At 40.5% G+C, this 27040-nt stretch overlaps 2 protein-coding genes across 2 annotated transcripts; both read left to right on the plus strand.

Moving 5' to 3' along the window:
• Nucleotides 1-5217: 5217 nt before the first annotated feature.
• Nucleotides 5218-6147, plus strand: LOC112923951 (olfactory receptor 4X1). The gene has a single exon (XM_026003879.2). It carries the CDS (start codon nt 5218-5220, stop codon nt 6145-6147), a length of 930 nt encoding a protein of 309 aa, XP_025859664.2.
• An 18729-nt stretch (nt 6148-24876) lies between these two features.
• On the plus strand, nt 24877-25806 carry LOC140598905 (olfactory receptor 4S1-like). The gene has a single exon (XM_072757339.1). The coding sequence runs from the start codon at nt 24877-24879 to the stop codon at nt 25804-25806; it is 930 nt and encodes a 309-aa protein (XP_072613440.1).
• Nucleotides 25807-27040: the final 1234 nt, after the last annotated feature.

The raw sequence follows: 27040 nt of genomic DNA on the forward strand, positions 1-27040 counted from the left end.
AAATGCTCTCAGTTTCATAGTCCAACAAATATTTTCCTCAAACCTCATTCTGCTGGATGTTAGAGTAGACTGGCCCTGTTCCATTATCCTGTGACTTTCTTAGTGAGAAAGTTATGAAGTGCTGGAGGCACATGGAGGTGGTGGCATTGATGGCACCTGGTGAGTCCACAGGAGAAGACCAGAATCTAGTGGCACCTTTATGTGTGGAACAGATTCTGAGGCAGTTCATTCACTGAGCCCTTACTAGGGGTGGGCAGACCCTCAGGCAGAGTATTTCACACACACATTGGCACCTTTCTGGTGTTACTCTGGCTTCCACACACATCTGTGTATGGGGAGACTTTCTTAGATTTACTTACTCTTTCAGCTGCTGGGGCAGACCTTAGACATTATCCTGTTAAAGTCTTTCCTGCCTACTTAAATCACAGGGCTTGAAAGTAACTCTGTAGCTTGGCTGAGAGCAGTTGTCTTGGTGAGTCTCACCAGAGCTGCTAGTAACATGGCCAGTGCAGAGCCATTTGCAAAGCTAGTTTTTAATTAACTACTGACTCATGCATTTTTGAGAAATTCTTTTGAAAAATTGAAGGGGCCTAAGATATTCTAACATCTGGCCTTTTCTTGTAGAAATGTAGGCATTAGTCTCATTTGAACCTGGATGGAGATTAGGCTATACAGAAGCATGCATTTTGCTGAGGACCTCCTGAATCAAGATTTCCAAGTTTTAGATCAATGAACGCTAACATACTCCTTTTTTAAATTATTTTTTTTAAAGATTTTATTTATTTGAGAGAGACAGAGACAGAGAGAGAGACAGAGAGCACAAGAACGGGGAGGGAGAAAATGATTCCCCACTGAGTAGGGAAGCCCAGTGTGGGACTTGATCTCAGGACCCTGAGATCATGACCTGAGCTGAAGGCAATGAACCGACTGAGCCACCCAGGTACCCTAACATAGGCCTTTTATTTCTCTGATCAGTTTATCTGTAGAGGTTGTTAGCGAAGCAAATACATTTCCCTGGAGTGACTTGTGGAAGTGAATCAGTCTTCTGACTACAAAAGATTCAGAAGATAAAATTAAGAATCAAGGCAACAAACAATATTCAAGGTGGGTTCATTCACTTAATCTCTATGGAAGCATGCTTTGGAATTATTTTCAAAAAGAGACCTTATTATTATTTTTTTTTATACTATATATCCCTACATTTCCTTTAGCCTCTGTGCTGTTTACAAGACACCCACAGTGATACCTTGTTTTTGAAATAGTAGCAGATGGAGGATTCAGGTATCAAATAAAAAACTCATATTAACATCTGAGTTCCCAGCTCTGAGGAAGATGTGACAACGGCGATAAGAGACACTTCAAAAATTTTTGAAGTTTACACTATCGCATTGGAGAGATGTGACAGGGGCACGTGAAACTGGTAGAGAACAATACAACCCTTGATGGCAAAGTGCTGGAGCCAAGATCTCAAGTCACCAAGGCATGTCTGGCATGCACAGGCTTCTTGTCCTGGCAGCCCAGTTTGGCCGACTCCAGAAACACCCTCTCCTGACCTGGGAGAGGCTCAGGCTATCTGCATGGAAATTACACCTATAACATTAGGATAGTGGAGAACTGAGCCAGCCCACATTATTGTTCATTTTCTTGCTGGCATATATTTTGAGATCTTGCTCTTCAGCTCTGCTTTGTCTGTGCTACAAACAAGAATCTCCTGTCTCTGTGACCCCCACTCCTGTTCTGGAAGCCAGCTGTGCGTGGGCAGCAGGGGAGGAGCCGGTGGAGGAGAGAAGAGTGAAGCAGGTGTTGGGCCTGAAGCCCTGGAGCCTGGTCTAGTTCGGCCTCTGTCCGACCAGCCATGTGGTTCTGGGCTCAGATTCTCCCTTCTGTGGGAGGGGGAATTCATGAGCTTCTTTCCAAGTCTAGCAGCTTGTGATGGCGCTGTGAGAGAACTAGCAGGAGAAGCCCTGCGCGACTCCTCTGGTGAGAGACGTCATTGGAGGAAAAGTGCAAGAAGAGGATGCTGGAAAAGGCGGCTCAGAGCAGTATTATTGGTCAGAATCCACAGAATGAGGAGTTCCACGTCAGGAAAGGTGTAGTGAGAAATCATAAGGTAGGGCAGTTTGTTGTGAAGATTTGAAAAATGTTCACAGATGTTGTTTATTTGGGTCACTGTTTAGACTTCTCTAAGTGCATCCCTGTTTAGGTTTTCTTCACCACAAAACCTGGACGTGTGCAGTTACTTGCTGTTTGAGAGGAACACATACTTGCCTTTTGAGTCTCATCCTTGGACCTGCCAGTTAAAGAGTCAGAATTAATGTCACCAAGGTGACATGTCACTGCACTGTTGGTGGTTTACCACTCTGATGATCTCTTTGTGAAATTACCTCTCAAATGTTTTCCATTTCCTTTTTTTTTTTTTTTTTAAAGATTAGATTCATTCATGAGAGACACAGAGAGAGAGAGGCAGAGACATAGGCAGAGGAGAAGCAGGCTCCCTGTGGGGAGCCTGATGTGGGACTTGATCCAAGGACTCCGGGATCACAACCTGAGCCAGAGGCAGATGCTCAACTGCTGAGCCACCCAGTTGCCCCATATTTTCCATGTTTACTCAGAGTTTTGAAAATGTTAATTTCCTTTTCATCCATTGTAAAGACTTAAAAACTTTAACATTTAAGAGCAAAGTTTGATGGTTACACTGTATATGCATCTTGCTCTGTTACCTTCAATAACTTTGGAAAGAAAAACACTGCTATTTTTTTGAAAATCTGAAATCTCAAGTTGTCCTTACCAATCATCTGTGAGGAACTCTCTGATACTTGAAATCAAAAGCAATGATAGAAACACACAGCATGTACCTTCAAATCTAATTTCACAGGGATTATTTGCCTAGTAATAGAGCCATCTTTGCCACCAGGGTGAAACATGCCCATCTATGATTCCTGCTCTGTGCATAAACATCTGAGGGTGAAATATTGGCCGATGGAGGGTGGGTCAGTTGGGATATGGAAGAGACTGTGGGAGGTCAGGGAAGGGCCCAACTGTGAGAGAATAGTCTTATCCTGATTTTGTAGATAAGGAAACAGGCTCAGAGAGGTTGAGTCACTTGCCCAAGGCCACACAGCTGATGTTTGAACTGAGGTATGTGTTTTCCAAAATGTAAATGCTTCCACCATCCCTCTTACTCCTGGAGAGTGACTTACGGTGATTGCCTAACAACGGTGTCATATCTGTCTTGCCTTACCCCATAATGTGGAGTGGGTTTTCTACAGTAAGTGTCAGAGTTTCTCAAACTCAGTTATTCCAAATCCTCTGAAACTCACCAGGCTCCCTAATAGGCAGAAGACAGAAGCTAACGTGGGTGGGAAACAAAGTTGTCAAGTTTCAACCATTGTACTTGGAGGTGGGTATGGAGATGGAGGAATGTGAATCATTTGAATCTGATTAATTAATGAATAGTGGTGAAACAGCAGAACATACAAATTTACTACCTAAACCATTTTTAAGGGACAGTTCTGTGGTATTCAGGCGCACCCATGGCCACCTTCCATCTCGAGAACTTTCATTGGCTGGAACTGAAGCTCTGCATCCATTAACTCCACATCCATGGCTCCAGCCCCCGGCAACCACTGTTCTCCCTTCTGCGTCTATGAACTTACCACCCTAGGGACCTCATATAAATGGACTCACGCAGTATTTCCTGTTTTGTGGCGGGCTTAGCATGTTGCTGAGCATATTCAGTCCTGTTTCATTATGGAGCCCACTGTTTGTTGTAAGGTGCTTAACTCAGAACCCAGAATGCTGCAAGACCACACAAACAACGGTGGGTGTCAGGGCTGCCTAGGGAAGCAGGAGCCTCTACTTTGTCCCCAGCACACACTGTACTAACAGAGTGTCTAGCAGAGTTAAAGCATCCTCAATTCTGATACTCTTATCAATTTTACTCTTACACAGTTATAATTTGCTTAGAAACTTGTAAGGTCATTCAGTTCTCAACACAGCACCATGGAAAGACATGATTTTTGTTTTGCCTGATGAAAATGACAGGCTTGCAGGGATTTTTGGATTTGTTCAGTGTCACACAGCTGGTAGGCAGGTCCAGGTCCTGTGACTCCAAACTCAGGGTTCTTGTTACCAGGTCACAGTGTCACAGCTGCTCTCCCCCCGTGGAGGGCTGGCCCATATTGCAAGCTGGCAGTCAAGTGTGGGAATATCCACTGTGGGGTCCTTTGTGTTTGTTGGCAAGGCTTATCTCACTCCGGGGAGGCTGTGATTGTGGATCCTGTGTGCCTGGTCATCCTCTTCAGTGTTCAGAGGCCTCTGCAGTGCCTGTTGGGGTCTCTCTAGCCTGTCTTTGCTTCAGGAGGCCATCCTGCACCCACCTCAGCCTCTTTCCCTTCTTAGACCTTCTGTGTTCTGAGGCCCCCAGTTAGCATGCTGGGACATCTGGGGAACAGTAGGCTGTTAGGAAGGGGGACTTACGTGATTTTTGAATTGTTCCTTAGACATTGGCCAGGTCTGTCTAATCAGATGTTGTTTAGACACTGAGGCAATCAGCAAATGACTCACATCTCCCTTTTCCATCTCTCCCTTCCTTTATGGACAGTGGTCAGAATTGATAACTGTCCTTTGCTATTCCCGCTTTTTAAAAATGTCTGCTAGGGAGCCTGGTTGGTTTATAGGTTGCAAGATGAATGAGACTGAGAAGGTCTAGCACTCACTGTAATACATTCGTTCTGCCTGAAGGTGTAAGACAAGACTGATCTGAAATCTAAATTATACAACCAGGCCCATTTCAGGAGCTTAAGGTATGATGGAAGTGTCTGAGTCTTGAAGGATTCAGAGCACAGTACAGTTATGAGCTGTGAGGCCCTGACATAGTAACTGAATCTCTGAGGCTCAATGTTCTTATGTTGAAAATATCCTGTCATTTCTTTGTGAGTATTCATTACCTACTGCAGGTGCCTGCATTAGAGAACGCACTTACTACATTATTACAAACTCAATCGTATTTTAGGAATGGAGCCAGACATTTGATGATTATTGTTTTGTCCACTTGTTTCAAGGAGAACATGTTTTGGAGAAGCCCAAGGCTGAGAGGGGACTCAAGAGGGAAAGGATAACAATTGTCTTCCATGGCCTAGAGGGATGTGTCTACTTATTGAAAGAGAGCTCTTCAAGTTCTTGGTTCCAGTCCATTCAGCTCCTGCACTTTAGAACATGGCGACTCCAAGCAATGTGACTGAAATCATTCTCTTGGGGTTTTCCCCCAACAGTGAGGTGCAGAAGACCGTTTCTGTGCTGTTTCTCCTCATGTACATGGCCATTGTGCTGGGTAACGGCCTTATTGTGGTGACGGTGATGGCCAGCAAAGGGCTCACCTCCCCCATGTATTTCTTCCTCAGCTTCCTGTCCTTTGTGGAGATCTGTTACTGTTCTGTCACAGCCCCCAAGCTCATCCTTGACTCTTTTATTGAAAGGCAAACCATTTCCGTCAAGGGCTGCATCACACAGATATTTTTCCTCCATTTCTTTGGTGGTACTGAGATCTTTCTCCTGACAGTGATGGCCTATGACCGCTATGTGGCCATCTGCAAGCCCCTGCGCTACACCGTCATCATGAACCGGCGTGTGTGTGGCCTCCTGGTGGGTGCAGCATGGAGTGGTGGCTTGCTGCATTCTGTTGGGCAGACATTCCTCATTTTCCAGCTGCCCTTCTGTGGCCTCAAGGTCCTTGACCACTACTTCTGTGATGTCCATCCTGTATTGAAGCTGGCCTGCTCAGACACCTTCCTCATTGGTGTGCTGATCATTGCCAATGGTGGCTCCATTTCAGTGGTCAGCTTCATGGGGCTGCTTGCTTCCTACGTGGTCATCCTGTACTCCCTGAGGACACAGACCTCAGAAGGTCGGCGCAAGGCTCTGTCCACCTGCGCCTCTCACATTGCAGTTGTGAGTCTGTTCTTCATACCCTGTTCCTTTGTCTACATGAGGCCCTGTGTCACCCTCCCTGCAGACAAGATAGTTGCTGTGTTTTACACAGTGGTCACACCTCTCTTAAACCCCATCATTTACTCCTTCAGGAATGCTGACATGAAAAATGCCATGAGAAGACTGATGGGGAGGACAGTGATCTGGGAAGAGAAATAGATGATTTAATTAGGAGAAATAGGAGGAGTGAGGGATGGGAAGTTGGGGCAGTGACATCTCATTCTGTGTCTACCTTTAATTGACAGGCTGGCATTGGGTCTTTTACCTTTAAATTTCAGTTTCCTCACCTTTGTGAGATTGGACAGGATTGAGGGAGCCTCTCGAATGAGGTCTAGGGGTCGTCTGATGCTGCATTTCCACATTTGACAGTGACCTTGAGGCAGCTTGGCTGGTTTTGAGAAAATGAACTCTTCCAGAAAACTAGGGTCTTTCTGGGAAAAATGAAGAGGTTGGTGGAAGAGGAAGGTTGCCTTGGGGATCAGTTGTTTGGTTTGGAAGTGCCTGAAACTTTGAATTCGGGGAGGAAGAAGGGAAGGAGAGAAGTAGAAGTCACCAAAATGGGGATCCCTGGGTTGCGCAGTGGTTTGGCGCCTGCCTTTGGCCCAGGGCGCGATCCTGGAGACCCGGGATCGAATCCCACATCAGGCTCCCGGTGCATGGAGCCTGCTTCTCCCTCCGCCTGTGTCTCTGCCTCTCTCTCTCTCTCTCTGTGACTATCATAAATAAATAAAAAAAAAAAAAAAAAAAAAAAAAAGAAGTCACCAAAATGCTTGGGAATTCTATTAACTTGATATACCAAAATTTTGCTTAGTGGGTTCTGGGCTGACCAGTTGACCTAGAAGCCTTTCTGTCCACAGAGCAGAAGGCATTCTGACTCTTGCCAGCAGATTCAAATCAGTTCACATTAGCCTTAGAGTCACGTTTTCAAAGAATCAAATGGAACATTGGGAGATTTTAAGTGACTTGAAAGCAGTAGACAACGATACCTACTTGTAGGCCTGAGTTTTATTTTCTGCAGATTATTAAAAATTTGGTGTCTAATAATCTCTTCTGTTCACATATGCCTGTCCTTCCTTATCTCTTGTTTTTCCTCCTTGTGCCTTTGGCTGTTTGGCCCATCAGTTTTCTCAGTCTTCAGCCTCCTGACTCCTTGTGCTTCTCGGCCAGTCCCACAATCCACCCGACTACTCTGCTCTCCTATACCATCGTATTACCTTGTCATTCTTCATCCATGAGCCCCCCACTCCTTCCCAGTCTTCATAGAGGGACTGCCTGTTGATGAATGGTTTAACTGCCCTTGAATCTTCCCTGTTTGTCATATGATGTTTTAGTCATCTTTTTTGAGTCCTACACCCAAGGTCACGGTAATGTGCCCCTAAGTTGTAACCAAACACTGACCCTCATTCACAGCACAAGATTATCCCCCATATATACTTCCAGATTAATCACTTGGAAGTAATTCTCTTATTTTATCTTTCTTTTACCCTCAAAAATCTTCAGTGACTCCTCGTTGCTTTATGTATCAACAAATTCCTGCTTCACATGCAATACCCTCAAGGCATGGCCCTCTCTTAATGTTCTTATGTGTTTTTGAAGACACTTTTGTAGACCTCACTGTTTCTTGAACATTGACTTGTGACTTCCATGTAAAATAGGTTTCCTATCTCTGTTAACATCTTACCTACCTTCCAATGCCCATCTGAAATGCTACTACCTTTAGGAAGCTTCCATAATGATCCTATTCAGATATGTCCTTTTCCTGTGTTTTGAATTCCCACAGCACTCAAGGTCCTTTAAAGCCTTTGCTATGTATATATCAGTGCTTATTCCCCCCTCATCCCCGACTGTCACTCTCTTGAGAATGTGGCCTGGATTGTACTTACCTTTGTATCTTGCTTTCAGTGACATATAGTAAAGCTCAATAAACATTTGGTCAATTGAATTTCTTGAAGTCATTAGTGTTTCAGGTGTAAAAGTAGTTGTGATATCTCTCTTTTCATCTCAATTATCTAATTGAGATAGCAATGTTATATCACTGAAGACCATCAGTCTTGATATCATTTCTGAGAATAATATTTATAAATAAACAAGGGACTCTGGTGAGGTGGGTATGAGTCTCCAGTTGAATAGAAGAAGCTGAATCTTAGGGAGATCTCTATTTTGATCAAAGTCACACAACCTGAGTTCAAACCCAGGTCTGCTGATTTCTAAGCCTTTGTTCTTTGTGTGCATCCCTCTGCTTCTCTTTAGAGATCATCAGAACATAAATGCATATAAGTTTCTGAATTCCAAATCAGCAGGCTGATAATCTCCTTATTGTCAGGTATTTACTTCTGGAATCACTTCAAAGTAAATAAAAACTGTTTTAAAAAACTATGTAGCATAGGAGTGCCTGGGTGGCTCAGTTAAGCGTCTTTGGCTCAAGTCATGATCTCAGGGTCCTGGGATGGAGCCCCACATAAGCCTCCCCATTCAGTGGGGGTGGGGGGGGTGGGGGGGGAGAGAGAGAGAGTAAGAGGGAGAGAGAGAGAGAGAGAGAGAGAGAGAGAATGCAAATGAGCAGGAGAAGGGCAGATGGAGGGGATAGAATCTTAGGCAGGCTCCATGCCCAACACAGAGTCCAATGCAGTGTATGACCTGAGCTCTAATCAAGACTCAGATGCTTAACTGTCTGGACCACCCAGGTGCCCTATTACCTCTCTGATTTTTGAATGTTAGCACAACCTTGCTTTCCTGACATAAACCCCATTTGGTCATGATCTATTATCTCTTATATGCATTCCTGCATTTGATTTAAATGTTTTATTGAGGATTTTTGCATCTATGTTTATGAGTGATGTTTGCCTGTGATTTTCTTTTTTTTAAAAATATATTTTTTTTATGTTGAAATATGATTTCATGTTTCTTTATAAAAATATTTTCTTGTCAGGTTTTGTTGGTAGAGTTATGCTGGTCTCATAAATAACTTGAGAAATGTTCTCTTTTATTTTTAAAAATATTTGTATAAATTTGGTGTTATTTCTCTTTTAAGTGATGAAACCAATGAATTCATCTTGGCTTGGAATTTTTCCAGTGTGTGTGTTTGTAAACTGTGAATTAAATTTATTTAAAGATATAGGGCTATTCAGATTTTATGTCTCATTTTGGGTGAGTTATGTAAGTTGTATTTTTTTTAAAGGAATTTACACTTTTAACTTAAGTTGTAGAATTTGATGACCTTAGGTCAACAGATGACATTAGTATTAAAACTTAAGGTTATTAATAATGTTCTCTCACTAGCCTTTATTTTCTAAGCATCTGTAGTACTAATCTTTTTCTTCCTCAGATTAAAAATTTGTGCTTTTTCTGTTTTTGTCTATTTTTTTGAAATTCAACAGCCATATTCAGGATATCGTAGTTTTCTTGTTATGTACAGAATCATTGCCTGGCTTGTACAAAAAATTTCTTCTGTTTTTGATTTCTACGTGATTAGTAGCTGTTATCTTTCTTCTTTCTTTCATTCTCTTTTTATTCAAATTTACTCTTATTTCCTTTAGCTCTCAAGGTACAGACCTACTTCACAGATTTTATACCTCTCTTCCTTTTTAATATAAGACTTTATAAAGTTTCTTGAAGCAATGTTTTAGCTGTCCCCATAATTTACGTTATCATTTAGTTAATATGTATTCTTATTTTAAAAATGATTTCTGGTGGATTATTAACACGTGCATAATTTATTTTCCAAATAGTTGTTTTCTTTCCTTGGTATCTTCTTGTTGCTGATTTCTAGTTTAACTCCATTGTGAATTATGTCATTCTTTTTACATTTTTTAAACTTGTTTTATGACCTGACATAAGGCCTATCTTGGTGAATGTACCATGTATGCTTGAAAGAATACATAGTTTTAGGCTGTCATGTTCTACAGATATGAGATTAAGGTGGTTCATATATTTTTCACATCTGTTTTTACTGATTTTTTAAAAAGATTTTTTATTTATCTATTCATGAGAGACACACAGAGAGAGAGGCAGAGCTACAGGCAGGGGAGAAGCAGGCTCCATGCAGGGAGCCCGATGTGGGACTCTATCCTGGATCTCCAGGATCACACCCTGGGCTGAAGGCGGCGCTAAACCACTGAGCCACCCGGCTGCCCTGTTTTTACTGATTTTAAAAATCAAATCCTAATCTCACTTGCTGGTGGGTGGTGGTGGTGGTGGTGTGAACATCTCCAACTATTATTGTGGAATTATATACTGATTTCTTTAAGCCCAAAAAAGAAAACACTGCCAATGAAAGAATGGCATGCCAGAGATGTTAAGCCACTTGTTAAAAGTTATATATCCTCCAGGTAGCAAAGTCAGCCTTTGACAAGGCAATTTGACTCCTTAGTTCATGTTTCTAAGCACCCTATTATATTGCCCCTTGTCTGTCTTACTTTCCTCACAGGGTGGAATTACTTTTCAAAATGCTATGTTAAGATAAGTCAAGAGTCAAAGGGCTAGTTTAGTTCAAACTTGTCTGTTACTTAAAAAAACAACAATAAATAGTAAATCAGTTCCTATTTAATACCAGCTATTTATATTTATATATAGTATATATTATTTTCAATACTTCTTCAAAGAGATGACACAAAACCATGTCTTGTATATAGTAACTGCTTAAAAACTACTGTTGAACAAATGAATTTGGGATGATTCAGGATAGAAATCCAGTCAGGATAAAAACAGTGGTTCCCTTGGCCTCTAAAGTTTGAACCAGTAAGTTAGTGTGACAAGGGTAATGGCTGTCTCCATGGTCCACTACTCTAATTGGGATGCAATGCCCCTGGGGTCTCATTAGCAGGCCTCAAAGTACTCCTCCTAACCATGAATGTGCTATGACTCCAAAGAAGAGGAACTCAGGTCTGGCAATGGCTCTGGCTGAGGTGATTTCATTTGAGCTTCCCTTAACCTTCTGTGTTTAAACTTTACTGCAGCCTTTCACATCTCTGGCCAGACTTCTTGACTTCTAGTTCTACAGTGAAGAAGGAGGTGCTCACTAAGGTCAGTTCTCATGAAGTCTTGGTGTTTTGGGTCTCTGACTGGAGTAAACCTGAACTGACCAAGGATAGAAGAAAGATGTCCTCAATGGCTTTGCTCTCTCTGTTTTGTTCTCAATGTCTGGTTAATAGTCCTGTTGCATAGTGTCCGAGTATTTTTCAGATTCCTGCCTTCAAATGCATGATGTGCGAGGTAACCTTTTTTTCTTTTCAGATTCTTGTGGTATCTCTGGAATTTTCCATCAGCCATTTTCTTGTTCAACATTTAGCTGCTGAGGACATGTTTTCTCTGGGTGATCAGACGCTCCTACTTCCCTAGTTAGGAGTGTTGGATGGTGACAAAGAAGGTAGCTTTGAAGCCAGGTACCCTGAATTGCATAGCTGGCTCTGACCCTTACTAGTGCAAGAACATGGTCAAGTCACACATTCACTCTAATTTTCCTCATTTGAAAAAATAGGAACAATCACAGTGGTTTCTCAGAGTGAGGTTGTGTTGATTAAGTGGGAGGATGCCTTATTTATTTATTTGTTTGTTTATTTATTTATTTATTTATTTATTTATTTATTTATTTATTTATTTGAGAGAGACTGAGTCAACACACAGATGCAGAGGGAGAGGAGGTGGGAGAGAGAGTGGGACAGGGAGAGGGAGAGGGAGATGGAGATGCCAGCTCCTTGCTGAGTGGGAAGTCCAACATGGGGCTTGATCTCAATCCCAAGATCATGACCTGAGTTGAAGGCAGATGCTTAAGCAACTGAGCCACCCAGGTGCCCTGAGATGTTGCCTTTAAAGTGCTTGTATAAGGCCTGGCATTCAGCCCTGTTTAATAGATGTAAACATGTGTTTATTGGTATGCTTATTATTCCCTCTCCTTGTGGAAGTTCTAGCTCAGAGAGCAACTCACACAAATCTTCCTTAGAGGCTTGCCATACGAATGCCCCGACCATGGCAGGGGACTGCTCACGGCATAGGAAAGTGGAGGAGTCAGAGTTCACAAAGCTGGCCGGCTCCTCCAGCCTTTCACAAGGCTCTTCAGGTATGTGTTGTTTAATGCCACTTAACTTTTTGGAAATTAGAGCAATTCCAGGGTGTATTTCACTGAGGTGCAACTTGCCACCTGTTTCCCAAAGCCCAGGCCCGGCTGGCAGGGTGTTCTTCTCTGTAAACTAATCCTCTGCTACCTGAAGCATCAAGGACTTTTCAAAGACTTACTTACATTTTAATGTTTTAAAGTAGGAATGTTTCTAGATTGTGTTACAAAATCCCTTCCTCTTTCAAGACTGACGATGAATCAGAAAACTAGTAAGGGCCTTTAACCCCCACCAACCCCCCAGGCAAAGCAGGAATTAGGGATGATAGAAAGCTACTTACTTGCTTTCTAGTTGTTGTTGTTGTTTTAAGATTTCATTTATCTATTTTGAGAGAGGGAGGGAGAAAGCATGAGCAAACACAAGCAGGGGGATGGACAGGGGCAGAGGGAATGAGAAAATCTCAAGCAGGCTCTGTACTGAGTGGCACGCCTGAGGCAGGACTTGATCATGACCCCAAGATCATGACCTGAGCCGAAATCAAGAGTCAGATACCCGCCAACTGAGCCACCCACGTACCACTAGATTTTTTTAAACTAATCAAATATTGATTATTATTGTTTGTAAAATTAATTTTTTTAGTGTATTTCTATTTTTCCAGCTTAGAATCAGAGCACTTAATCCAACTGTTTTATGTATAGGTGGGAAACAGCAAGTAGAGGGAGGCAGTTGTTTGAGGTCACTCAGGCATGAGGGACAAAGTTGGGACTGAAATTGGGGCCTTTTGGCTTCCAGACCAGTGCCTTTTCCATGGTGGTACGCTACCTCCTTTGTGCAATGGTAGGTCCACTGTGAGTCTCTGAAGTTTGTCAGTAGTAGGAGGCTAGGGAAGGAAGGAGAGTGCAGCACACAAGCATAGCGGGAGGGGGTGGGAAGAGAGCACTGCAGGAGGGAGCACTCTCTGCCAAGAAGATCTGCAGTCTCCCAGGCTGCACAGCCATTCCTGTGGGCACTTGTTGGTGACCTCTCAAGTCACTAAACACTAATTTTTTGAGCTCTCTCCTCCTTATCTCTAAAGTGAGTGTATTATAATAGTTATCTTAAAGGGTTGTGCTGAGTGTGAACTGGGACAATGTGTGAAGCTCATGGAGTGGGTCTGGCCTATAGCAGCTCTGCCATGGTGATGGGGTCATGAAAGCAGGAGTGGGGAGTCCTCTGTGGGCCTGATTCACATCTTTACCAACTTTGAGATGCAAGGGTGTATTGATGGTTTAAGGATGGCATGAGGAATTCTGCAAGCAGGAGAAGAGAAACAAGAAGGTAAATGAGTCCGTGGAGGAGAGGATGCAGGTGTTTGAAGATGTTTAGGTTGCACAAGAGTAGATGGGGTCTGGAGTTAGTGACCATCTGAGGAGCAAGTGACCTTGTCTTTATGCTACATGAGGTTTTTAACTGGACCCTAAATTTTAAGGAAAGTTGTCTAGAGTTTTATAAACAAAGGTCATTTAGTATAGTACAAATAGGGAGCAACACCAAAGCTTATAACTAGAGAAATGGCCAAATAAATTGTGGTTTTTAAATAATGCACCATAAAAAGTTCCTTTGAAGAGTGTCATCCTGGGGACATGCTTTAATAAAGTGTTAGGGAAAAAATGAGAAATATAGAATTATGTGTACATTTCATTCAAATTTGTAGAAAATATTTGCATACATGAAACAATAACAAAGATCATTGTAATATTAATGAGTTCATTGTATTTTTCTACTTTCCAAAGTATCTGTAATGAGTATAACTTCAGGCATATTACTTAATCTTTCTGAGCCTCACTTTCCTTTTTTGTAAAATGGGGCTAAGAATAGTAAATACGGAAGAATGTTTTGAGGATTAAATAGTATAAGCCACGTATGATTTTATGATTTTATGATACAAATAATCCAAGCGAAACACAGATGGTGATGATTTTCTCTGGGTGAAATCTCTTGATTTCAGAATAGAATCACTTGCATGGAAGGGAAGGGGGTATAAATCTTGCCCTTTAACCTTGGAGGGGTTGGCTTTAACAGTCTGTGGCTGACCACCTTGCCCATTAGGTATCCCTAGGTTTACGACTCTTTGTACTTGATATTTAATAAAAAATGTTTTGAAATAAATGGAAATGGGGAAGAACCTTGGAAACAAATCCTATGGCACTTTGCTTGTAAAGCAGTCTGCCACCAGAGTCTGACCAGCAGCCATTGAGATGTAGGAATGCTTGATATGTAGTGAGCGTCTACGAAGTGCCGGGCACTTCCTATTTCACATTGTCTCTCAACAGTTACCTTAGGTGATATGTAATATGATCTGCATCTGACATATGAGGGAATGATCTGAGAGACCAGGTACCTTGCCCAATGTCATTTGCATATGCATTCACTTATTTATTCATGTATTTATTTGCTCAACATGCTTTCTTTACTTTTCCAGGTCTGCCTCTGGTTTATCCCGGCTGGGGTAGACATTTGCATGGAACCTCCCAGTTTCTAGATAACGAAATGCTTTCTACAGACAGCATTTTAGCTATAGCTGAAAGAGGGGGTTATGGGTGTTGGTTATGACAATGTGTGACCTTGAGAAAAATGACTGTGAGTTTTAGATCCTGCCTATGTCAGTTGAAGGAATAAATAAAATGCATTTTCAAAAGTAGTTGTGTTGATTTAGAATAACATATGCAAGGAGATAAATCTGTCTGGCACATTAGTATGTGAACTAGTGTTCAGTAAATATTAGCTCAATGAAATAAGATTATGTGCAATTGTAAAGTCCTACATATGTCTAGGTTGTTGCCCTTATATTTGACTTCTATATCTATCATTTATTCATTCATTTAATGAAAAAAATACTAATTTAGCACCAACTATGTACAAGGCATCTTCTAAACACTTGGGGTGCCAAGAGAACCAAACAGACAGTAAGCCCTGCCTCATGTAACTCATGTTCTAGTAGAGGATACAGACAATGAAATAGAAATATAATAAATAAATTAATTATATGATATGATTGATAGCAACATGTGCTATGGAAAGAAGAAAAAGTAGAACAGGGTAAAGGAGTTTGGGAGTGCTGGGATGTTGCTGTTTTAAATAGGGTGATCAAATAGCCATTTTGAGAAAGTGTGATTTGCAAAAAGACTTCAGGGTATGAGGAGTTAGCCACTAAATATCTAGGGGAGGAATGTTCTGGATAGAAGAAATCACCAGAGCAAAAATCTCAAGGTGACAGCATGCCTGATGTGCTCAATGAATGTTAGGGAGGCCAGTGTGCTTGAAAGGAGGGAACAAAGGGAGAGTGGGAGGTGATGAGGTCAGAGAGGCAGTGGCGATGGGACCTTGTATGGTCTTGTGCATCATGGCAGAGGTCCTGGATTTTACTCTGATGGAAGGGCATCTGTAAATGGGCTTGGAGAGAGCTCCAGCTGTCCCAAGGAGAGCAGACGGGGATGCAGACTGCGGTAGAGGAGCAATAGGGAAACCAGCTAGTCAGTAAGGGAGAAGTGGTTGTGGCTCAGAGCAGGGAGAGAGCTGTGGACATGATAGAAGCTGATTCTCATTACATTACGAAGTAAAGACAAAACGAATCTTCACTGATTGGTGTGAGATGTGAGAAAAGAGGAAAGAAGGATGACTCCCAGAGTTTTAGGCTCCCATTGCTTTCTGAATGGTCACATCAACTGAGATAGAAGGCTGTCAGAAGGATATGTTTTTTGGTAGAGGGCACGTGTTCGTTTTTTGGACATTTTGAGGTAGACAGGGTAGGTATTTATCATTTGTTTATTTTACAAACACACCCTGAATGTGTACTATGTGAACATACTGTACACTATGTGAATACATATTATGTGCAGACATTGAACATTATCCAGACACAAATGGTCAGGAGCCTTGCTATCAACCAACTGAAGAGTCTGGTAGGGATATGTAAAAAATAATTATAGCAAAATACCAAAAATGTCATGATGAAAGCTTTCAAACTTTTGGATTTTTCTTGAGATTTTATCAGCTTCATTTCTTTAAATCTGAATCATATTTCATGTATTTTGTTCTTTCCCTTTGAGACTCCTTCTTTGTTGAAGAATAGTGGATATACAGTGTTAGATTAGTTTTGGTGTTCAACACAGTAAATTGAATATTCTTTTTATCCGACAATGCTCACCATAGGTGTTGTTTTCATATGGCACCATACAACATTATTACAATATTATTAATTAATTAACTACTTAATTAATTTTTATTTGAGTTAGTTGGCACATGTTATATTAGTTTCAGGTGTATAACTTAGGGACTTGACAAATTTATACATTAAGCTATGTTTACCACAATTATAGCTACCATCTATCCCATTATAATCACTATGACAATGTCATTGGCTGTATTCTTTATGCTCTGATTTTACACTTGTGACTTACTCATTCCATAACTGGAAGCCTGTATCTCCCTCTCCCCTTCATCCATTTCACCCAATTCTCTACACCCTTCCCCTGTGACAATCATCAGTTTGTTCTCTGTATTTATAGTTCCAATTCTGCTTTTATGTCTATTTATTTTTAGATTCCATTTGTGAGTGAGGTTTTACGGTTTAGGCCTTTCTCAGTCTGACTAATTTTACTTAGCATAATGCCCTCTAGGTCTATCCATGTTGTCTCAAATGGCGTGATCTCATCCTTTTTTATGGTTGAGTAGTATTCTCTCTCTTTCTCTCTCTCTCTATACCACATTTCCTTATCCATTCGTCTATTGATGGGCACTTAGGTTGCTTCCCTGTTCGGTTTTTGGAAATAATACTGCAGTAAACATAGGGGTGCATGTATCTTTCTGAACTAGTGTTTTCATTTTCCCTGGGTAAATACCCAGTAGTAGAATAATTGGATCATGTGCTATTTCTATTTCTAATTTTTTGAGGAACCTCCATACTGTTTTCCACAAGGCAGTGTACAATGATTCTTTTTTTCTCTGCATCCTTGTCAACACCTTGTGTTTCTTATCTTCTTTTTATTTTATTATTATTTTTTTAATTTTTATTTATTTATGATAGTCACACAGAGACAGAGAGAGAGAGAGGCAGAGACACAGGCAGAGGGAGAAGCAGGCTCCATGCACCGGGAGCCCGACGTGGGATTCGATCCCGGGTCTCCAGGATCGCGCCCTGGGCCAAAGGCAGGCGCCAAACCGCTGCGCCACCCAGGGATCCTATTTCTTATCTTCTTGATTTTAGTCATTGTAACAGGTGTTAGGTGATATCTCATTGTCATTATGATTTGAATTTCCCTGATGATGAGTGATGTAGAGCATCTTTTTTTTTTTTTTTTTTTAGAGCATCTTTTCAGGTGTATTTTGGCTATCTGTATGCTTTTTCTTTGGAAAAATGTCTATTCAGATCCTCTGCCTAATTTTTATCAGATTTTTTTTTTTGGTGTTGAGTTGTAGAAGTTCTTTTATATCTTGGACATATAGAACCCCTTATTGGATATATCATTTGCAAATATTTTCTCCTATTCAGGAGTTTGTCTTTTTGGCTTCTTTCTTTTTTTTAATAATAAATTTATTTTTTATTGGTGTTTAATTTGCCAAAATACAGAATAACACCCAGTGCTCATCCCATCAAGTGCCCCACTCAGTGCCTGTCACCTATTCACCCCCACCCCCCGCCCTCCTCCCCTTCCACCACCCCTAGTTCGTTTCCCAGAGTTAGGAGTCTTCATGTTCTGTCTCCCTTTCTGATATTTCCTACCCATTTCTTCTCCCTTTCCTTCTATTCCCTTTCACTATTATTTATATTCCCCAAATGAATGAGACCATATAATGTTTGTCCTTCTCTGACTGACTTATTTCACTCAGCATCTTGCATTGTACAAATGCTTCCTATTTTGATTGTAGTCCCAATAGGTTATTTTTGCTTTTGTTTCCCTTGCCTTAGGAGACATATCTAGAAAAATGGTTGTTATGATCAATGTCAGAGAAATTACTGCCTTTGTTCTCTTCTAGGATTTTTTTTTTTTTTTTGGTTTCAGGTCTCACATTTAGGTCTTTAATCTATTTAGAGTTTATTTTTTGTATGGTGTTAGAAAGTAATCCAATTTCATTCTTTTACATGTAGCAGGCTAGTTTTCCCAGTACCATTTTTTGAAAAATCTTTTTCCTACTATGTATTCTTTCCTCCTATGTTATAGTTTAATTGACCACATTAATGTGGGTTTATTTGTAGATTCCCTAATCCTTTCATTTGATCTTTGTGTCTATTTTGTATTAGTAAAGCTTTGTAGTACTTATTGAAATCTGGAATTGTGATACTTCCAGCTTCTCAGGATTGTTTTGGCCATTGGGGTCTTTTGTGTCTCCATACAAATTTTAGTATTATTTCTTCTAGTTTTGTGAAAAATGCTTTTGGTATTTGATAGGGATTGCATTGAATCTGTAGATTGCTTTGGGTGGTATGGGCCTTTTACCAATTTAATTCTTCCAGTCTATAAGCATGGACTATCTTTCCGTTTGTGTCATCTTCAATTTCTTTGATCAGTGTTCTATAGTTTTCACAGTTAGGTCTTTCTCTCTTTATGTTTATTCCTAGGTATTTTATTCTTTTTGGTGCAATTTTTAAATGATATTTAAAAAATTTCTCTTTCTGCAAATTCATTGTTAGTGTATAGACATGCTACTGATTTCTGGGTATTAATTTTGTATCCTGCCACTTTGCTGAATTTGTTTATTATTTATAGTAATTTTCAGTGGTGTCTTTAAGATATTTTTTTATATATACTATCATGTTGTCTGGAAATAGTTACAGTTTAGCTCTTTCTTTACCAATAGGGATGGTCTTTCTTTTCTTTTTCCTTTCTTGTCTTTTCTTTCTCTCATTGCTGTGGCTAGGACCTCCAGTACTATATTTAATAAAAGTGGAAGGAGTGGAAATCCTGGTCTTGTTCCTGACTTCAGAGGGAAGTCTCTGTTTTCACCATTGAGAATGATGTTAATTGCTGTTTTATCATATATGGCTCTTACTATGCTGAGATATATTCTCTCTATTTCCATTAGTTGAGAGGTATTTTTTCTGTCAAGAGTGGATTTTGAATCTTGTCAAATGCCTTTTCTATGTCTATTGAGACGATGAGCTGATTGTTATCCTTTGTGGTGTATGATGTTGATTGATTTGTGAATATTGAATAATCTTTGCATCCCAGGAATAAATTGTACCTGATCATGGTGAATGATCTTTCTTTTTAACGTATTGTCAGATTCAGTTTGCTAATATTTTGCATCTACATTCATCAAGGCTATTGGCTTATAGTTTTCTTTTTTTTGATGTCTTTATCTGGTTTTGGAATCAGGGCCTCATAGCATGTATTTGGAAGTTTTCCTTCCTCTTCTATTTTTTGAAATAGTTTGAGGAGAATAGCTATTAACTCTTTTATTTATTTATTTATTTATTTATTTATTTATTTATTTATTTATTTAGAGAGTGAGCACAAGTAGTGGGAAAGGGCAGAAGGAGAGAGAGGATCCTGTGCAGGCTTCATGTTGAGCGTGGAGCCCCATGTGGGGCTTGATCTCACGACCCTGAGATCATGATCTGAAATTAAGAGTCAGATACTTTAACCACCTGAGTCACCCAGTCACCCCTAAGTCTTCCTTAAATATTTGGTAGAAATTCACCTTGAATCCATCTGAACCTGGACCTTTATTTTTTGATAGTTTTTTTGATTACCACTTCAATTCTGTTACTTGTAATTGGGCTGCTCAGATTTTCTATTTGTTTCTGGTTTAGTTTTGGAAGATTTCATATTTCTAGGGATTTATCCATTTCTTCTAGTTTGTCCAGTTTGTTGGCATGTAATATTTCATAGTATTCTCTTACAACCATCTGTATTTCTGTGGTGTCAGTTGTTATTTCTCTTTCATTTCTGCTATTATTTATTTGGGTCGTTTCTCTTTTTTCCCTGGTGAGTCTGGCTAAGAGTTTTTTTTTTTTTTTTTTTAAGAGTTTTTTTTTAACTTTATTTTTTTTCAAAGAACCAGTTGTTGGTTTCATTGTCGTTTTTGTTTTTCTTTTCGTCATTATTATTATTATTATTCTCTGTCATTTCTTTCTGCTGTGATCTTTATTATTTCCTTTGTTCTTCTCACCTTGGGTTTTCTTTGTTCTTTTTCTAGTTCCTTTAGATATAAGATGAGATTGTTTACTTGTTAGTTTTTTTTTCTTGTTTCTTGAGGTAGTCCTGTATTGCTATATACTTCCTTCTCAGAATTGTTTTCACTGTGTCCTGGAGAGTTTTTTTAAGAGGCTCATTACCAGCTTAGTTGTCACAGCTTCTTCTTTCTTTTTATAAATGTATTTTTTATTGGTGTTCAATTTGCCAACATATAGAATAACACCCAGTGCTCATCCCATCAAGTGCCCCCCTCAGTGCCTGTCACCCAGTCACCCCCACCCCGGCCCACCTCCCTTTCTACCACCCCTTGTTCGTTTCCCAGAGTTAGGAGTCTCTCATGTTCTGTCTCCCTTTCTGATATTTCCCACTCATTTTTTCTCCTTTCCCCTTTATTCCCTTTCACTATTTTTTATATTCCCCAAATGAATGAGACCATATAATGTTTGTCCTTCTCTGATTGACTTATTTCACTCAGCATAATACCCTCCAGTTCCATCCACGTTGAAGCAAATGGTGGGTATTTGTCGTTTCTAATGGCTGAGTAATATTCCATTGTATACATAGACCACATCTTCTTTATCCATCATCTTTCGATGGACACCGAGGCTCCTTCCACCGTTTGGCTATTGTGGACATTGCTGCTATAAACATCGGGGTGCAGGTGTTCCGGCGCTTCACTGCATCTGTATCTTTGGGATAAATCCCCAGCAGTGCAATTGCTGGGTCGTAGGGCAGATCTTTTTTTTTAACTCTTTGAGGAACCTCCACACAGTTTTACAGAGTGGCTGCACCAGTTCACATTCCCACCAACAGTGCAAGAGGGTTCCCCTTTCTCCACATCTTCTCCAACATTGGTTGTTTCCTGCCTTGTTAGTTTTCCCCATTCTCACTGGTGTGAGGAGGTATCTCATTGTGGTTTTGATTTGTATTTCCCTGGTGGCAGTGATAAAGGGAGCATTTTCTCAGGTGCTTGTTGGCCATGTCTATGTTTTCCTCTGTGAGATTTCTCTTCATGTCTTTTGCCCATTTCATGATTGGATTGTTTGTTTCTTTGGTGTTGAGTTTAATAAGTTCGTTATAGATCTTGAAAACTAGCCCTTTATCTGATATGTCATTTGCAAATATCTTCTCCCATTCTGTAGGTTGTCTTTTAGTTTTGTTGACTGTTTCTTTTGCTGTGCAAAATCTTCTTATCTTGATGAAGTCGCAATAGTTCATTTTTGCTTTTGTTTCTCTTGCCTTCATGGATGTATCTTGCAAGAAGTTACTGTGTTCAAGTTCAAAAAGGGTGTTTCCTGTGTTCTCCTCTAGGATTTTGATGGAATCTTGTCTCACATTTAGATCTTTCATCCATTTTGAGTTTATCTTTGTGTATGGTGCAAGAGAGTGATCTAGTTTCATTCTTCTGCGTGTGGATGTCCAATTTACCCAGCACCATTTATTGAAGAGATTGTCTTTTTTTTTTCCAGTGGATAATCTTTCCTCCTTTGTCGAATATTAGTTGACCATAAAGTTGCGGGTCCACTTCTGGATTCTCTTGTCCTGGATATTTTGGATTGTTGTGTGTTCATTTTCATTTCTTTCCATGTCTTTTTAAAATTTCTCCTTTGACTGCTTCAGTAACCCACTGCTGTTTGGTATCATGTTCCTAGATTCCAGGTTTTTGTGCTTTTAACAGATTTTTTTTTCTTGTGATGTATTCTAGTTTCATCATGTTTTGGTCAGAAAAAGTGCATGGTATATCGGGCTTTGTAAACTTATTGAGGCATACTTGTGTTCGAATATGTGATCTATTCTGAAAATGTTCCCTGTGCTCTTCAAAAGAATATGTATGCTATTGTTTTTAATGAAATGTTTTGTACATGTCATGTCCTTATGGTCCAATATGTCATCAAAGCATTGTTTCCTTTTTGGTTTTCTGTCTGATGATCTCTCCATTTAAGTGGAGTGTTAATGCCCCCTATTATTATTGTATAACAATCATTTTCTCCCATTATGTCTGTTAATATTTGCTTTATGTGTTTAGGTGCTCCAATGATGGGTGTGTATTAATTTTCAATTGTTATGTTCTCTTGTTGGTTGATTTCTTTATCATTCTATAATGCCCTTCTTTGTCTCTCATTACTGTCTTTGTTTTATCATATTTTGTCTGATAAAGTATTGCCTCATGGCTTTTATTCCACCTCTACTTGTGTGGTGAATATTCTTCCAACACTTCACTTTCAATGTGTATGCATCTTTAGGTCTGAATTTCTTGCAGGCAGCATAGAGATGTATCTTCTTTTTTAATACATTCCTCTACTCTGTGTATTTTGATTGGAACATTTAGGCCAATTACATTAAAGTAATTATTAATAGGTATGTAATTATTGCCATTAAAAATTATTTTTTTTGTAGTTCTTTGTTCTTTTCTCTTGCTCTCTTTCTTTGTGATTGATGATACCTAGTGTTTTGTTTGGCTTTCCTTTATTTTTTTTGTATCTTTCAAAGGTTTTGAGTTCATGGTTATGATGAGATTCATATAGAGAATCTTAAATAAATAGAAGTGCATATTAATTTGATGGTTATTTAATTTCAAACACATTCTTTTTTTAAAGAATATTTTATTTATTTATTCATGAGAGACACAAAGAGAGAGGCAGATACATAGTTAGAGGGAGAAGAAGGTACCCTGCAGGGAGCCTGATGCAAAGTTGGTCCTAGGACCCTGGGATTCTGCCCTGAGCTGAAGGTAGATGCTTAACTACTGAGCCTTCCACGTGTCCCTCAAAAACATTCTTTTTCTTTTTTTAAAGATTTTATTTATTTATTCATGAGAGACACACACACACACACACACAGAGGGACAGAGACACAGGCAGAGGGAGAAGCAGGCTCCATGCAGGGAGTCCAATGTGAAATTCGATCCCAGGTCTCCGGAATCAGGCCCTGAGCTGAAGGCAGATGCTCAACTGATGAGCCACCTGGGCGTCCCTCTCAAAAACATTCTATATTAAAAAAGAAACAAGCAGAAAAAGGATAAATGTTTCTTTTTCTTGTTCCATCTCTTCAAGTCTTACTCCCTTCTCCACATTTTATGTATATACTGTCATATTTTACATCTTTTTATTCACAGTGTTCTAGTATCTAATTATGGTAATTTCTTTTCCACCTAAAGAAGTCCCTTTAACATTTCCTGTAAGGCTAGTTTAGTGATGATAAACTCTTTACCTTTTGTTGGTCTGAGAAAATATTTATCTTGAGCCAGTCTGGTTTGACCTGGCTTCTTGTGGCTTTGTTTTGGAACACTACCAGGAGGATGGGTCTCTGACTTTCCCACTAGCTGGCCAGAACCTCTTTGCTGACCTCCAGATATCCTGTTAGAACTTAAGTACCTGCCTTTAACACTAGTTGCTCTTTTAAACCAAGGCTTTTTTTCTGTGACCAAAGATAGAGGGATCTGTTCTCAGGCCTTAGGTACTATACCTCCCTACTCCCACTTAGAGCATCAAAGGTGGGGTTCCCTTTGTACTATGTCTCTGTCTCTCTTGGTGTCTCTTGCCATTCTATATTTGATTGTTCAGGAGCTGTTGAGTCAGCCCTCAGTTCTTCTGGAATTGTTCTAAGTATAATTTGGTGTGCTCTGTGGAGGAGGTGGGACCAGTCTTTCTGTGTCACCATCTTGAACTGGAAATCTGCCTGTTTTTTTTTAGACTTTGAAACTGAGGTCCTGAAAAGTTAATTGATTTGCCAAAGTCCACAGTTAGTATATCACAAGCTGAGACCTTGTGATGTAGTGGTTTATGATTAGAAGTATGTACTTGGTCTTTGTCCCTATTTGTAGCACATGGCTTCTAAAACCCTTGAATTTCCTGAGTGGTGAGAGAGATCAGGGTGTCTTTCATTATGTTAATGAGGTGACCTTTGGAATGCCCCTAGGTCATGTGAGGTTGGGGGATGCGTGGATGGGGAACCAACCCTGTGATTGCAGGGTTCTACCTCTGGAACCAGGGGGAGGAAAGAGGGACTAATGGTTGAATGATGGCCAATGGCCAATGATTTAATCACTCATGCCTAGGTACTGAAGGCTCCATAAAAAATCCAAAGGCTGAGGTTTAGAGAGATTCCAGGTTGGTGAAAAGGTAGAGATCTGGGGAGAGTGATGCTGTCAGAGAGCATGTAAATTCTGTGCCCTTACCACAAATCTTGCCTTATGCATCTCTTCCATCTGGCTATTCTTGAGTTATATCTTTTTATAATAAATCTTCTTCTGAATTCCGTGAGCTGCTCTAGCAAATGAATCAAACAGAAGGAAGGGGGTCACTGGAATCTTTGATCAATAGACATTACCAGAAGCACAGTTGATGATCTGGGTTGCAACTGGCATTTGGAGTACAGAACAGTGGCCAGTCTTGTGGGCTGCACCCTTAAGTGGTAGGATCTGAAACTGTCTCCAGGTACATAGTGTCAGAACTGAGTTGAATTGTAGGACACCTTGTTGGTTTCTGAGAATTGCTTTAGGTGTGAGGAACTTTTCTCCCTCAATTGTAGTTTGGTGTTAGAATCATTATTAGTCCTGAATACAGTATTCTGTTTTTCCCGATTTGGGAAACTTTCTAATGTCATATAATTTGTGTCCTTGCAGAGCCAACTACTTTGTCAGTGCTCAGGGCAGAGAAGCCATGGGAACCAAGAACAACGTGACTGAATTTGTGTTGTTCGGCCTTTTCCAGAGCAGGGAGATGCAGCTTGTGTGCTTTGTGGTCTTCTCCCTCATTCACGTGCTCACTGTCCTGGGGAACCTTCTGGTCATCATCATCATCAATGCCAGCAAGACCCTGAATGCTCCCATGTATTTCTTCCTCAGCCACCTGTCTTTTGCGGACATGTGCTATCCATCTGCTACCACACCCAAGATGATTGCTAACAGTTTCATGGAGCGAAAGACCATCTCCTTCAATGGCTGCATGACCCAGCTCTTTTCTGCCCACTTCTTTGGTTGCACTGAGATCTTTCTCCTCACAGCTATGGCCTATGACCGCTATGTGGCCATCTGTAGGCCCCTGCACTACACGGCTATCATGGATCGGTGGAAGTGTGGTCTGCTGGCAGGGGCGTCCTGGTTGGGTGGCTTCCTGCATTCCATCCTACAGGCCCTCCTCACAGTCCAGCTGCCCTTTTGTGGGCCTAATGAGATTGACAACTTCTTCTGTGATGTTCATCCCTTGCTGAAGCTGGCCTGTGCAGACACTTATGTGGTGGGGCTCATTGTGATGGTCAACAGTAGTATGATCACTTTGGTGTCCTTTATCATCCTTATCATCTCCTATGTGGTCATCTTACTGAACCTGAGAAACCAGTCATCTGAGGGCTGGCGCAAGGCTCTCTCTACATGTGGCTCACACATCATCACTGTTCTTTTGGTCCTTCTGCCCCCCATGTTCATGTATACTCGTCCCTCCACCACCCTGGCTGCTGACAAACTTGTCATCCTCTTTAACATTGTCATGCCACCTTTGCTGAACCCTCTGATCTACACTTTGAGGAACAATGAAGTGAAAAATGCAATGAGGAAACTGTTTCGAGTAGAGGGGAGCATGGGGGAGAAGTGACAACTAGGGAATCAAATCCAGCCTGGACCTTGGGGGACTTCCCATCTTCTTGTAACATCTCCAATTTAATGCTTGTAATGACAACCGTAAAAATAATAATAATAATGATAATAATAATAATAGTCATCATCATCATCATCATCATCATCTCACATACTCCTTCAACCCTTCATTCATTAAATATTGAGTGTCTGCAATGAGTGAGGCACTGGGGACACAAATAAAAGCAAGATGTAATCTTTCCCTTCAAGGGGGTTACAGTCCAGGAGGGCTCATTCAGGAAACCTCTGAGGTCTATGAATGAAGGAACAACCCGGAAAGTTGAATACATCATCTATACCATGGATAATAGTACTCGATATTTCCTTTATTGTGGCTATACAGTGCTCAATGAGATTTATTCTCTTCTCTCATGATATTCAAGGTTTTTTACTCGAAGTCCTTCATTTCCAGTTCTCAGCAGGTAGATTAATAAATAAGTGTAGAGATATTATAGATTTACACAAAGTCACCAAGTAAGTCATGAGCCAGGGGAGAGCACAATCCAGTTCCCCTAAGTCAGCTATCAGGGCTCTCGTGACAACAAAACTCCTTCCACAATGATTGTGTGCAAATTAATAAGAGGAGACCTTTTGAAAATGGAGTCAAGAGGTCAGCAGGGCAGGTGCTCATGCCCTACCTACCACTGTCCTCAAATGCTGAGTCTGCAGGGAAAGACTACCTTGCTTGCCAATACTGATGTGAGAAACAAAGGGAGAAGGAAATAGATAAAATAAATGTCCTCAAAACCTGCCATCCATTGACAAGTACTTGAGGGAGTATAAGAGTATAAGATTCCCTCAGGAAGCTCTCAACTGCCTTAAAGCCTTTCTAGAGGGAAAAATAACCTTGGTGTAAGATAGCAAGGCCTCTGGTATTCTAGGAGTCTTCTTTGGCGCGTGAAAATCCTTGCGGAACTTCCTTATCTTTACTTCTCCCAATCCCAAGGTATATAATCAGTTGCCCCTTACAATCTTGGGGCAGCTGGAGGCCTCAGCTCTTTCTGCCTATGGGTCCTGTCCCCTTGCATTAATTAAATCACTTTTTTTTTTTTTAAAACCAAAGACATTTGGAGAATTCTTTCTTGGCCAGCAACTCTGGAACCCAACAACACTACTCCAAAAACATATCAATACTACTTTACTATTCCAGTAGGAGTTCGAAAGGATTTCCATCTCCAGGGCAGCAGTTCAGG

This window comes from Vulpes vulpes, chromosome 5, assembly GCF_048418805.1.
Source record: "Vulpes vulpes isolate BD-2025 chromosome 5, VulVul3, whole genome shotgun sequence".
NCBI lineage: Eukaryota > Metazoa > Chordata > Mammalia > Carnivora > Canidae > Vulpes > Vulpes vulpes.